The sequence below is a fragment of the Anarrhichthys ocellatus genome, unplaced genomic scaffold (genome assembly GCF_004355925.1).
Source record: "Anarrhichthys ocellatus isolate YVR2014 unplaced genomic scaffold, GSC_Weel_1.0 scaffold29, whole genome shotgun sequence".
Lineage (NCBI taxonomy): Eukaryota > Metazoa > Chordata > Actinopteri > Perciformes > Anarhichadidae > Anarrhichthys > Anarrhichthys ocellatus.
The window spans coordinates 3,872,045-3,885,183 of NW_022280059.1; the positions used below are offsets into that span (position 1 = coordinate 3,872,045).

At 38.0% G+C, this 13,139-nt stretch overlaps 1 protein-coding gene across 3 annotated transcripts in view; it reads left to right on the forward strand.

The window, feature by feature from the left end:
- cadm2b (cell adhesion molecule 2b) overlaps window positions 1-7,212 on the forward strand; it is a 128,441-nt gene extending 121,229 nt beyond the window's left edge. For 2 of the 3 annotated variants that reach the window (XM_031863625.1, XM_031863627.1), the window contains 3 exons: window positions 3,072-3,098; window positions 4,939-5,061; window positions 5,162-7,212. In XM_031863625.1, coding sequence (XP_031719485.1) covers window positions 3,072-3,098; window positions 4,939-5,061; window positions 5,162-5,280 — 269 coding nt within the window. In that variant the 3' untranslated portion in view covers window positions 5,281-7,212. The remainder of the gene's footprint in view (window positions 1-3,071; window positions 3,099-4,938; window positions 5,062-5,161) is intronic. The other variant, XM_031863626.1, reaches the window with a different exon arrangement.
- The last annotated feature ends 5,927 nt before the right edge of the window (window positions 7,213-13,139 follow it).

Sequence of the window (13,139 nt, forward strand, 5' to 3'; positions counted from 1 at the left end):
GGGGGGGGGGGGGGGGGGGAGTGTAAAGGATGCAGAATTTAGCTTCCGATTACTGCCTGGAGGAGAGATAAGTTAATCCCGAGACAGTGCAGCGTCTGAGAGAATAAAGACAGCATGGTGCAGGAAACGGATCATTAAGGCCTCTGCAGCACATGTTTTTAAGGTTTATCGCCAAGCCAAGTAAAAGTACAAAAACAAGGACAGAATATTAAAATTCAACATGGATTTATTTGTTACCATTTTTGCCAATTAAACCGTCCCACAGTTTGTTTGGGAGCGACTTATCACAGCTCAGATGCTGGACTTATTCAAGCTCACAGGCAGTTAGTGGATGCACAGCAGCTATTTTTTCGATTTTAAAGGCAGAGACTTTTGGGGACAGGAAGCCCTTCATTGGGAAAAAAACAAAGGAAAAGATGAATGACACACTCGTCAGCTTTTGTTAGCTCAGTCTCTTCTTTCCGCATTCTTTCCACATTGAGGGGTAGGCAGTGGTGCCAGGCTAGTATCATCCTGTCATATCTGAGAGCCAGGTGATGGACCAAAGTTTCAATCCTCACATCCACTCATTCAAATTAGTTTAAAGAGAAACATTAAAATTTCTTGAATTGATCTAGCTTTTTGAGTTTTATGTGACAGAGAGCTGTTCCTCGGCAGCCCTCTCACTAAATTCAAAGGTCCTGGTTAGCAAGAAGGATGAGAAATTGAGGTGAGCAGGTAAAGGATGTGCAAGACGGGCTCATTTCCACCGATGATGACAGTCATTCTTCAGAGCTACATCGCGTCTGTCTGAATACTTACGCGGTCTCTTCGGATCATCTCAGCCTCTAAGCCTGATTTGCTAATGACAGGAGAGCTGAGTTGCAATAAATGTCATCGCTCCGACGCAATTCATCACCATCTGCAATCATGCTCCTTAGTACACTGTATTTAATAAAGCGAGGAAACACCGAATAGTATAATTACTTTGAGATGTTTCAGAAATGGCAACAGTTAGTAGTTTGGTTAAATACAGTAGAGAAATAACTGTATCTGATTGTGAAGCTGCATTCCTGCTTCTCTCGCCCTTACCCTCACATTTCACTCGTTTTGACCTCAACAAGTATGGCACATGATGAGTTTTACATTCTCTGAGTGTGGCTCATTTACCAACCAATCTAGCCTGAAAATGTAATAGATGTAAGAAATACGAGTCCTTCATGTACAGTATGACTAATCCGTTTCCCAAAAGATGTTGCTGAAAGAATCTAGTCATTTGTCGAACACTTTCTATTTTATCATATGTGCATCTTTTGTTATTATTTTGCCTGTATTCACTGAGGTGATAGACCAGAATTAACTCAGCACACCAGCCACATGGAGTAATTTATTCATTTTTCCTGTAAGTTTTGTTGAGTCTGTTCCCCATGGAGAACTTTTGTTTTTGGTCCCCCTTTGTTGCTGCTTTCATTTAGTAGATGTCATCACCTTGATGCCTCCATCTTCAGCTCCCCTCTCCTTTAGCCTCTGTTTTCCCAGTCTGCTAATGCCTATACCCTCCTACATCAGGCATAGGCAGTGCCCCACCCTCCTCCTCCCATTGCCCCGCCTCAATGCTCCATGCACTCACAAACACGACACTGAACACAGTTGATGATTGATGAGCTAACAGCCGGGCTTTGAGCTGGAAAATAGCAATGTTTTACTGGACGAATTCAATACTCTGTCTATTTTTTCTCTTTCCTTTCTGCTTTATTATTTGACAACGCTGTTACCTTACCATCATTTTTATTGCAGTTTCTCATTAGTTTTTCTCATCGGTAGCTGACAATATGCAGACACTGTTGGAGTATGTTACCACATCAGGTAGTTACTGTTTGCAAACCACCGCACAAATTTACATCTTCGCAGAAGCAGAAAATAGAAAACATGAATGTTTATACTGTTGTTGTTAGGCTGAATGATTCATTTTTTTTCTAATGATTTCATGACAACCAAACAATAAGAACACATGCAATTGCATTTGAATAATGTTTACCAAAATCGCATGCTCCATGTAATTAATTCATGTTGTAGTATTTGGATATGACTTTTTCCACAAGATCACTCTGCAGGTAATACATGCTAACTACCTTAACAGTCGAAATAGCTCTGGAGTTGTGATAGAGAAAACTCAAAGGTTTCTCAGATTTGGGTTGTGCTTTATTTTGATAACCAAACTATGGACCTTAAAGGTGCCCTTTGGAGTGTTCCTGTAAATAAACAAAAGTTATATTCAGTATGTTAATATTCAGTGTTTCTTACCAAAACCCATTATGTGTATCCTTTAGGTTTAGCAAACTTGTTGAAGGCATTTCCTTCCTCATAAAATATTTGAAATTGTGTATTGTTTACATCTCTACTAGCTTGCAGTCTTTGCGAGCACAACTGCCAATCAGCAAAATAGTTTGACACTGGTGGCAGGAATGTGTATTACGTTGACCACATGCACGTATATGCATTCTGAAAACAAACAAAACAGAAACCCAGTCATAAAAATATGCTTCATAGTACTACTACTGGTAAACAAATTAAAAAATAAATACAAACCTCTACAGGGGTAACTGTGAGGACTTGAGCTGTGACTTAACTTTTCGAGCAACTTTCCATTTGGCCATATCTGTAGACTCTTACTTATCTTTCATCATATGCCAAATATATAAAAAAAATATTACAAATTTCTTGTTGAATATGTAGATGCTGGCGAATCACATTACTTTTTTTATAAACATGTTTATTTGTAATCTTGACGCATTAAGGATGTACATATTGAATTACACCCAAAAAAATCGCAATCTTTACATTTTTGTTCTTCATCTCATCCTCGTTATCTTGTGCTGCTCTCCCAGTTTCCAGTAACTCCACTTATGCATGCGTTTGGCTGTGACAGCAAGCTTCGCTTTCCATCACTTCTGCACGCGGTCAAAGTAAAAAAACAGACCATGCTAATTTCTCATGTTTCCTATACAAACTTTGTGGTCATCTTTTTTATCACGGTGTTGTTCCCCCTCGTCTTCCCTTACTGCTGTCACTGTCTGCAACCATGGCAACAGCCAAAGACTTTCCAGGGCCTACAACAGGTAAATATCCCACTAGACGATCATTGCAAGCCAGATTTACAGTGTGTGATGCTGAAACTGGATCTGGGTCAGGACGCATCACAGCCTCCACACAGCATGAGCCAAACCATCACCATGCATGGATGCTCACTCGGCTGACGCCAGCCGCTTTCTCTCCAGCCACAGGCTGCATAAGTTATCACACAATGTGATTCTGATTTGGTTTGTCTTTGCACAGTGAAATGGACGTCTTTATCTGAGTGAAGCTGGGATGGAGATTGTGTCAGTGCCAGTGTGTAAATATTATATTTCAGATCATGTGATTACTTGTGATCTTTCACATTTCTGATCACATAAAAAAAATATCTGTTCATTATATTTGTTTAGGTACATTCATGATTTAGTATTATGTGCATAGCATGTAGTTGCAGCAATTTCGTTTGATATGGTATTATGTGAGATCTGCCAGACACAATGAAAAGGAGATAGAAACAAGATTCACATTTCTTTCTTGATATACCTAAACCCCAGAACAGACCAAATATTGCAAATTGACTCATTGATGTCCCTGTGTGCCGTTGAAATGTCTTGAGTTTTCCTTTTGTGACAGTGTGTATAGTTTCTTAAGTAATCATCTTAGATATTCAAGAAAGTTTTGCATCATTTTTAAATGAATTACCGTGCTATAGTTTGTTCCAGGATAGACATACGAATAATCAGTGTTTTGAATTGAAGTCAAAAATCTGGTTGGACAAGTATAAATACTCATTTTGTCACACCGTAAGTGGAAAACTTACTAATTTTCAAGTTGTGTTGAGATGACATCTTCAGCTGCAGTGCAACAAGAGTAGTTCAGCTTGTCTTATTCCTGTGAGCAGTGTGCACCAGCCCAGTGTGATATGAAAATTACTTATGCCCCTTGTTGACAGCTGAATCACCCGAAGAGATCATTATATCCATCGACATGCAACCGAAATTGAGTTAATTCAACTATTGTACCAAAACAGTTATTGCTTCAAAGTGTGAAGTGCCTGCTTGTGAGTCCCTGATACAACAATTGTGGTGGTTCTATCCTGCATGTAGTTATATAAACTGCATGTTTCTCGATGCCATCTCTTTTTATTTTTAACGTCCCACACTGGGTTGCTGAAAATGATGGTTGCATTTCGTTAACAGAGGAGTATAACGAGGTTTGTAGGAACATCCCCGCCGTCATTTCCCAGGGTCACTTTGCAAATCTGAGCACAAGCCATAGCCATCCATCAGCTTGAGCTAATGAGAGCACACAAAGTGCACAGTAAAGACACAGCCACTTACTGTTTATTACAGCACAGGCACAAAGGCATGCTCCTACCTGGGAAACCTTCAGCTCGCTCTCTGCCCGGGGGACGCCTCATGTTAAATAACACTCATTTAAAAAACCTGATCGTCAGCAGCTGAATGTGAGAACACAAAAGATGTGTAGAGGCTTTGGCGAAAAAACTAAAACATCACTCAGGGCTAGACTTCAGTTTTCTTGCAGCATGTTGCTGTTGCTAATGCCACATTTTTTTGAATTGTGCAAAGATTTGTGGTATTTCCTATGATTACATCTTTTCTACCTCAATTTAAGCACTTCAAAGCAGCGATGACAGGTTTTCTCTGAATATGACAGAAGCTCATTTGGGACTGTGCTTTGTACGAGTGTGTCAAAGTGTTAAAGCTACATCAGGATTTTTTCATGACACATGCAAGAGTAAATTATTTTCAATGCATTTGAATAAATGTCTACACCTGCATTAGATAGCGCCTAAACATCTTGCAGGTGTTTCTTTTGTCTCAACTTTTCCCTCCATTTGTCTCTGTCTCTGTCTTTGTACAGATCCTAATGCTTTAGGACAACATGGACCTGACCACGCTTTAATTGGTGGTGTTGTTGCAGTCGTCGTCTTCATCACCTTGTGTCTGATAATAGTTCTTGGACGATATCTGGCCAGACATAAAGGTAAAAGAGGCCACTTGAATAACAATTTTCTTGACCGGAGTAAATGTCTAGTGCATTTAAGCAGGTGGATAACTTGCTGTATGGCTCTGTATGTCTACAGGGACGTATCTAACACACGAGGCCAAGGGAGCAGAGGATGCCCCAGATGCAGACACAGCCATCATCAATGCTGAGGGAAACCATGTGCATGCAGAGGAAAAGAAAGAGTACTTCATTTAGACTTCTTTTTCTCTTTTCCTTTGTTTCATGACAACTTTTGACAGCAGACATGCAAATTAAGCTGCCTCAGCGTCATTACATGATCTGTTTTACTTTACTTATCATTCTTTTGTCTTCTCCAGGAAGCTCATGCTTGGATATGCTTATTTTCAAAGCAGTCGCTGACAATATAGCCTTGTCCTTTTGTAATCAATGTAAACCTTGTACAATTAGATTATTTCCATTTCAGTTTTATGGTGCCTAAATGCTGTATATTTTTCTGCATTTCTTCCATCGCTTGCATTAACTTTTTTTTCTCTAGTCTCTCTTACTTTACTTGTCAACTTTTTGCAGATTTTTTTAAAATTCAGAATCAACAAGAAATGTACTTCAACTCAAGTTTGAGTCGAGTCTTAGCTTTCTTTTCAAAAGGTTTTGCTTTAAGAGTGGATGTTAAACACATAAACAGGATTAAACAGTGGTTTTGGATCTTGCCTCGAGCTCACACAGCCAAACTGCATACGTTCAAAAGAAAATTATCAAATTGACCAGGAACTTTGACAAAACAAAACATTGAAGCACAATGTATGTGATTGTCTGTAGAATCAACTCCCTCTTAATTGTCAATATATTTCTGCATTGATTTACTTTCAGTTTTCACTCATGCTGTTGATTTGTACCAACAGAGAACAAGTTCGAAAATTTAAGCACAAAGTCTGAGGACTAACATGGAGGGAAAATACATCTACTGTTTCTTGTCTCAGGATTCAATATGAGTCTAGATGGAGAGATGGTGTCATGTGATGAAGATTTCAGTACACTTGCAGTTATTGTCATGGATGAAGATCTTTAATTTTGGTTGGCGATTTGATGTAAGATCCCAACTGAATGGGTGGAACCTTGTGGGGGTTCATTATTTATGTTGACTTTTATTGAACAACTATGCTCAATGTGTGGATATTGCTGTAAAATACTTTGCTAACGTGAATATTGGTGAACAATATTGTTGAATCTTGAGATCCCTGACATATTACAATTTGTATATTAGCATATATAGTATTTAAAGTAGTCCACAAGTCTTGATTTTTTTTTTCCATTTATCTAACAAGAGGTTGTTTTACCAGGTGGCATGTAAATAATGTGTAAGTATTCAATTTTAGTAAAAGATAAAAACTCTGGTTATAGATTTTAATTTCAGGTCTCATCAGTTCCCATCACTTTGAAATTATTTTCACAATTTGGAAGACTTTTTTTCAAACAGGGATTCTAATAAATTGCTTAAAATTAAAAAAAAAAAATATTCTGGTCAATATATGTATTTATTATTATGATTGATTGACATTTATTATATAATACTATATTGATTGATATTATTGCTGTTATTACTAAAGTAGTTGTCTGACATTAACTTTTCCATTTTTTAATTCTGTAATTTATCATTAAAAAAACAATACAAGGATCACCGTTATGGCCTTTGAGTTTGCTGCAAACAGTACTAATGTTGAGGCATTGGTGAATTAGACATGTCCTCACTGTATATCGTCACTGTATCAAAGACATTGAACCATATTGCCAATGCTCATACATGTTATTTTGTTAGTTCGGTATGAAGCTATAAATAACTCATTTTGTACAAAGTTTTAATCGCTGTAATTAATTTGCTTTTTATGGGGGATGTGTGAGGTTTGCTTTTTTCTCAGTATTGAATATTCATTTTTCAACTATGCCACTGTAAAAAAAAAAGAAAAAAGAGAGACAAAGTGCGGATTAAAATATGAACTTGAAAACTGCCATTTTGTTGTGACGAGATTTGTACTTTGAAATGCACTCAAGAGGAATGCTTTTTGCTCGTGAATTACAGCTCTATTACCCACAGTCACAATATGAGTCTGCATCTCTGCAGTTACAGTATATTAAAGTGAGCATATGTTGATGGACAGCACTATGACCAGAGCTGCACTGTAATTGTTATTCCTTGCAACTGTTGAGTATTGCTCAGCCTTTAGTATTAATAATATATGCAAAGTGTTGAAGGATTAAAAAACCATGAAGCTCCTGAGGAAAATTGCCCGAAGCTCTGAGCTTGGCTCATGATTTGTGCATTAATACAGGGTGACAAAAGGAAGACTTGAGTCTCCCCAAATTCCTCCCCGTCTCACTGGAAGAGAGTTCGATATGCTTGAAGTGGCTTCAAAAAACGTCCCGCAGATGTCAACGCAGCAGGCTGCTGTTGCCCTTGTTTTAACAAACTTAAGAGAGGAATAGGCTGAGGGGAGAAAACTGGAGGCAAGATGTCCGGATGCAGCTGATTGCTTTAATTGAAAGTGAAACACTTAAGATGAAACTTTATTGATCCCTGTGGGGAAATTAGGTCATCGAATAAGCAAATAACAGCATCAAACAGGAAAAAAGACAAATGGAATACATGTACTAAATACAGTAGATTACAAAAAAGGAAAAAAAAATGTCGGAAAAAGTATTAGCAGTAGAATAAAGTGGATACAATCGTGGAGTTGAAATATATGCAGACGTTGCCATTGTACTGGTGCAAAACATGGAAGAGATTGGCACAGGTAGTATAGGAATCCATGTAAATAAGGATTACTGCAGAATAACAATGTGATATAGATGATGTTTAGAGTGCATGAAAATGCAATCTTTACAAAAATCTAATAGAAGTGTGCATATGAAAGTACCGTGATGTATGAGGGACATTAGAGAATTCAAAATTCAAGTATTCCAAGAAAATTGGGAGCAAAAGTGCATTATATCCACAGGGCCATATGTATGGACATGAAGTGTAATGGTCTGGAGACGAGCATTATAAAGACTAAAGCAAATGTTGACTATAGTATCTTACGTTTAGTAGTAATGTGGCTACTGCATGTACAGTAAACCCTACCAATTTAGAATAAAAAAGAAAGCACCTTTTATGGTCCATTATCACTGCTTCAGTGACACAGATGAACTTTTTGAAATTTTATGATGGAAATAATAGCCTTGTGCAGATTACTGAGCTCATATTAAATATCTAGACATCCTTAAAGGGAGATCTCGTTCCAGGACACGGGGCCCGTGTCATTATGATCCTCCATTCTTCAGCTCCCATTGACCTTGAGCATAATGTTGCTTCCCAGCAGACTAATGTTGCCATTATCAACACACTGTCCGGCCAGCCATCTGCCTGCTTCACACAATGCTTCGCTCCCCCTCTCCTCTCGCAGAGACACGGTTCCCAATGCTCAATTCATAATCATTACCATCAAAAGCCCAGCCAGTTCAAATAAACATCAGCTTCCACTATCACACTCCTTCGCGTTATTAAAAGCTCAGTGCTTCGTTAAGCTATGCAAATTGAGATAGACTGTCTTGAATAATGCCTGGCAGAAAATAATGCTAAAAATCCATCATAATTTAGTGATTAGATATGGAGGGGGAGGGGGGGGGGAACATTCATGCGCAATCGTAAATAGTGAGTTGGAAAATGGATTTTCTCTTTACCCTTGAAATGTGAGAACCATACCCTGGGCAATGTAACAATCGCAGCATGACCTCTGAGGAGGCCTTGTAAGTCTTACTAAACTGAAGAAACTGATACCCACTGTACCCCAAAGGCAGTGTCCATATCAGTCCTCCAGCTCACAATAAGCTCTTATCATAGCAGAACAGAAGTCTGACAAAATCCTTCAGGACAAATTGATATCTTAAAAAAAAAACATTATTACACTTAAACATATCAGGTCTACAGCACAATTCTGATTTCGCAAAGTTAAACATTAATTCATGAGCTAATAATTGCATTTAGGTGGGGCACTACATGGGCATTTGGCTTTTTTGACTGAAAAGTTCTGTATTTTACAGTTACTTGAACCAGACTGATATCAACACAGTGTGTGTTTTAGTTCTGCTGTAGATTAGTAATGACTAGAGGAACCGCATCGCAAGACTTTGCATGAAAAGCCCTCCAACCCTGACACAAATACCGGTCCTTATTTTGGATTAACAGCAAATGTTATGCCGAAATAACAGTAATTCCTCTTGTTTTCACTATCCAAGCATGTAAATTGCCTTGTGCCATTCACTGGGTGATTTATTGAGAAAGTAAAAGGATAAAAGTACCTCAAATATTGGGATTGCAAGGCAAATGCAGTATGTTAAACAGAAGTGAGAAATAAATCTTAGTCCTCTGGATCATGTTTTTTAATTACAGATTGAATATGTATTAGTGACACTGTGAGGTAACCCATTAAATCACCCAAACCTTGAGTCAATACTGTATTTACTGATAATCACAACATTCCCGACTGGAAAAAATCTATCCAACTATACTTTTTGTTTTATTAATATTGTGTCATCTTTCATATTGCCTGCCAGGCAGGACAAATATTTTTGAAAGACTTTACTTGCAATCATTGCTCTGCGCCGAAAGATGAGGTGCAAAGAGCAGACAGTGGAAGATGAAATTCACAATTTTTCAATATCCTCCTTTTCATTTTCAAAACTTTGTGTTGGGAGTCTGTTATCGTTGCCCTTAGAAGCCCGAGGTTGAATTGTTTGTGTAAATGGTTTTGTCTTTGATTGACAGCTCATTCTAATGGAGAATTGGGTAGAATAATAATGGCATGTTTATAACACTGGTGCTACCTTTGGAAAGGGTCATTGCAGAATAATCTCATGATGATGCCACCTAGTATTGCAGTTACACTCCACCCACAGATAGATAAACTAAAAGGTTGCTTAATTTTATACAACTTCAAACAGCACATTTCATTTCTATATATGTCATGTTAAGGTAATAAAGGTGGAGCACAGCTGAGCCTTCTGTAGCCCCTTTAACTAATAGCTGCAACATTCACACATCATCTGTATCGCTGCTGAATCAGAGGGCTGTAGGATATTATCTTGAGATGTGTTTTGCCTAATCATATTTGATGAGATTAAACAGATCACTCACTTCCACTTGTGACAGGAATGAGTGGAAGTCAGAAGGAGTCAAATGATCTGGAACAAAGAACATGAGCTTGTGTATCCCCCTGGATGCATCACCATGCCATTAGTCTAGATGAATGTGTACAGTCAGATGCAATTCCCTTGTTTGCTGCATGAGGGCTTCCACTTTGTGAGGCAACGGCTCTGTTGTTCGAATCAGGCCACATGCAGACCCGTGGATTGATGACTGAAAAAGGGCTACCCACTGTATTTTAAACTCATTCATCCACACTGACTCACATTCTCTGTGGTGCATCTTTAAATAGCCTGCCCTGGGATTGTCTTCCATTTGATTTATTCTTATATTGTATTTTTTGATCTAATTAAAACAAACTTTTCTGTATTGTTTGGCTGAATTTTGAATCGTGCAGGCCCAGGAGAGTATATAAAGGGAAGCCTTATCTAGGGTAGAGTTTGGGGGGGGGGGAAGCTAGTACCTGTGGCATAAGGTATGCAATAAATAAAGTGCCATCTGTTAAGATTTGAGCACTTGAGATTCTTCCAAGCAACTCACCAGAGATTTAATTAAAGTTGGAATATTAGTGAGTGGGAGACTGATGTTACTCCAATATAATGACAGCTTTAGGAAATCTTAGCATTAGTTTGATAACAGAGATTTGAATGAAAAGGCAGTGCTGCTCTTTTATTAATGCTGTTATCCTCAGAGATTATCATAAAATATAATAACAATGCTTTTTACCAGTGGTGTTTTGTGCAGCCGTCATATCTGTAGCCCATTTCGCACAGAGATGCCGCAATACTGCCGTAAAAAGGATCCGCCGTTAAGCTGGCTTTACTTTTTCAGACTGAACCAAACAACGGTGGCATAATGCCGCCCCGGTGTGTGATTTCAGATAGCACGCCGGCATCACTGGAGAAAAGGAGGCGTAAGGCTTTTTTAAATCCGATTTCCATTTGTCCTAGCAGGGTCTGCCATTTCCAGGTAATGTGCACATCTAATGGAAGCACAGGAAATTTTGTTCACGCAAAAAATATGATCATTGACACCTTTTTTTACCAAAAGCAACAATACCTAACTTTTTTGTATGAACTAAAGTTCTTTCAACTTTAGTTGTTGAAGATCTCATGTACCGATTATTGTACTTCAAACATTCATAACCGATGTTATAAACTTGTGTGGTTGGAACAATTCCATTATTACTGTTGTTAGAAGAGTGTTTGCCATTCATTATTAAAGCTCTCTTGATTGAAGATTATTATGAGGTTTACATAAATGTGTCTCTGCATTAAATGCAAACAACTGGATGATGTCCTAGCACCATCAGAAGTGACGAAAGTTAGTTATTTGTTTTCTGGACAGGACAGCAGTGAGTAGGATTTAAGGAATTACAAAAAAATATAAAAAATCACAACCACATACCAAATTAACATAACACTCTTTCTCCCGTGTATTCTGTTAGAGAAATTTCATTTTCAAATAACAAACACTCTCCAAAGCAAACAGAATAATAATGTGCAAACAGAGTATTGAAAAGGTTCTGACAAACTGCTGTGCCTGCAGGATGCCAGCTGTTTGGATGTGGGTGGACATCAGGCATTGGCATCAGCCTCATTATCATCAAGGTCCCCATCTCCCTTCTCTGGATTTTTTTTTTTCAGTATTTATAGTAATGACATAGGATGACATCGGTTTTAATTGCCCCTGGTTTAAAATAGCTTCACTAGGACAACATATGCTTTGGCTCAATATGCTGCTGTCTGTTGTTTGGACTGTGCTTTTCTCTATTAAATCAACAGTCATGTATACATGTTTATCTTACATGTACACAATTGATTTATCTGCAGATGATGCTTGTGTTTTATCGATTTAAAATATCATGACTATCCTATTTATTTTATATAAATATTCTATTTTAAGTTGCGCATGAACATCATTAGTTGTTTGAACTGTTATATGTGAATTATTCTCAAAGAGCTCAACATTTGGTTTTAAGCAGACACCACTGTTGTTGCTGGGAAATGCACCCATGCATTGTAAAGGAATGTAACTGCACAACTGAGTTTTTCTTTCTCATATAATGAAATTCTGGCAGACTAGATACTGCAAGGCCTATTGACTCCAACACTCAGTATTACATGTTTCATTTCAAACATGAAAACATGCCTGATACCACCACCAGTTGGCACAAGTGTCGCCAGATTTTCAGAAAAAAATAAATAAAACTTCAGCATGGTTAACAGGAAATAATCACATAGAAAATAAATCTCTGACAACACAAAAGCACTTCCTAAACCCTAATATAAATCTATATAAAACACTTAATAAATAATTCATACTTTGCAAGCTTAAAACGAAGAACTTCTCGTGATTTATTGGGCTGTAGCTGTGTAAGCTGTGTAAGAGCACATACAAAAAGAGGGGAAGGACCAGTGGGATTGCTAAGGCTTGAATACTTCCAGAGCAGTCGTCTTTATGATGCCAGTCAGTGTGATGGTGAGCTTCTGGGATTACTCCAGACAGACAGCTCAGTAAGACAACTGATTAAATAGTATAGTGTGAAGAGAGAAACTGTTTAATTCAGTCATATTTAGTATTCATGGGATGGACAGCCATACAAGAGTTCACCTTGAGGGGTCATCAGGGGAGAAGGTCCAGAATCCCAAAGAGCTCCCACGCCAAGCTTCCACATAGCACTTGGAAACACAACTGATTGTGTTTTTAATTGCTTTGATTATCAAGTTTACTTTGGCTGAATTGAAAATGGGAATGCAACACATAGCGAGTTAACAGGCTGATATGCTGTGAAAAGATATTCTGTTATGCACCTATTGTTACATTGTGATAGATTTACCAAAGCAAAATCAAAGCTGATCTTCAGCTGGTGGATGTAAATTAATAAGTTCAACAGTCAACTTTAATATTCCTGTAT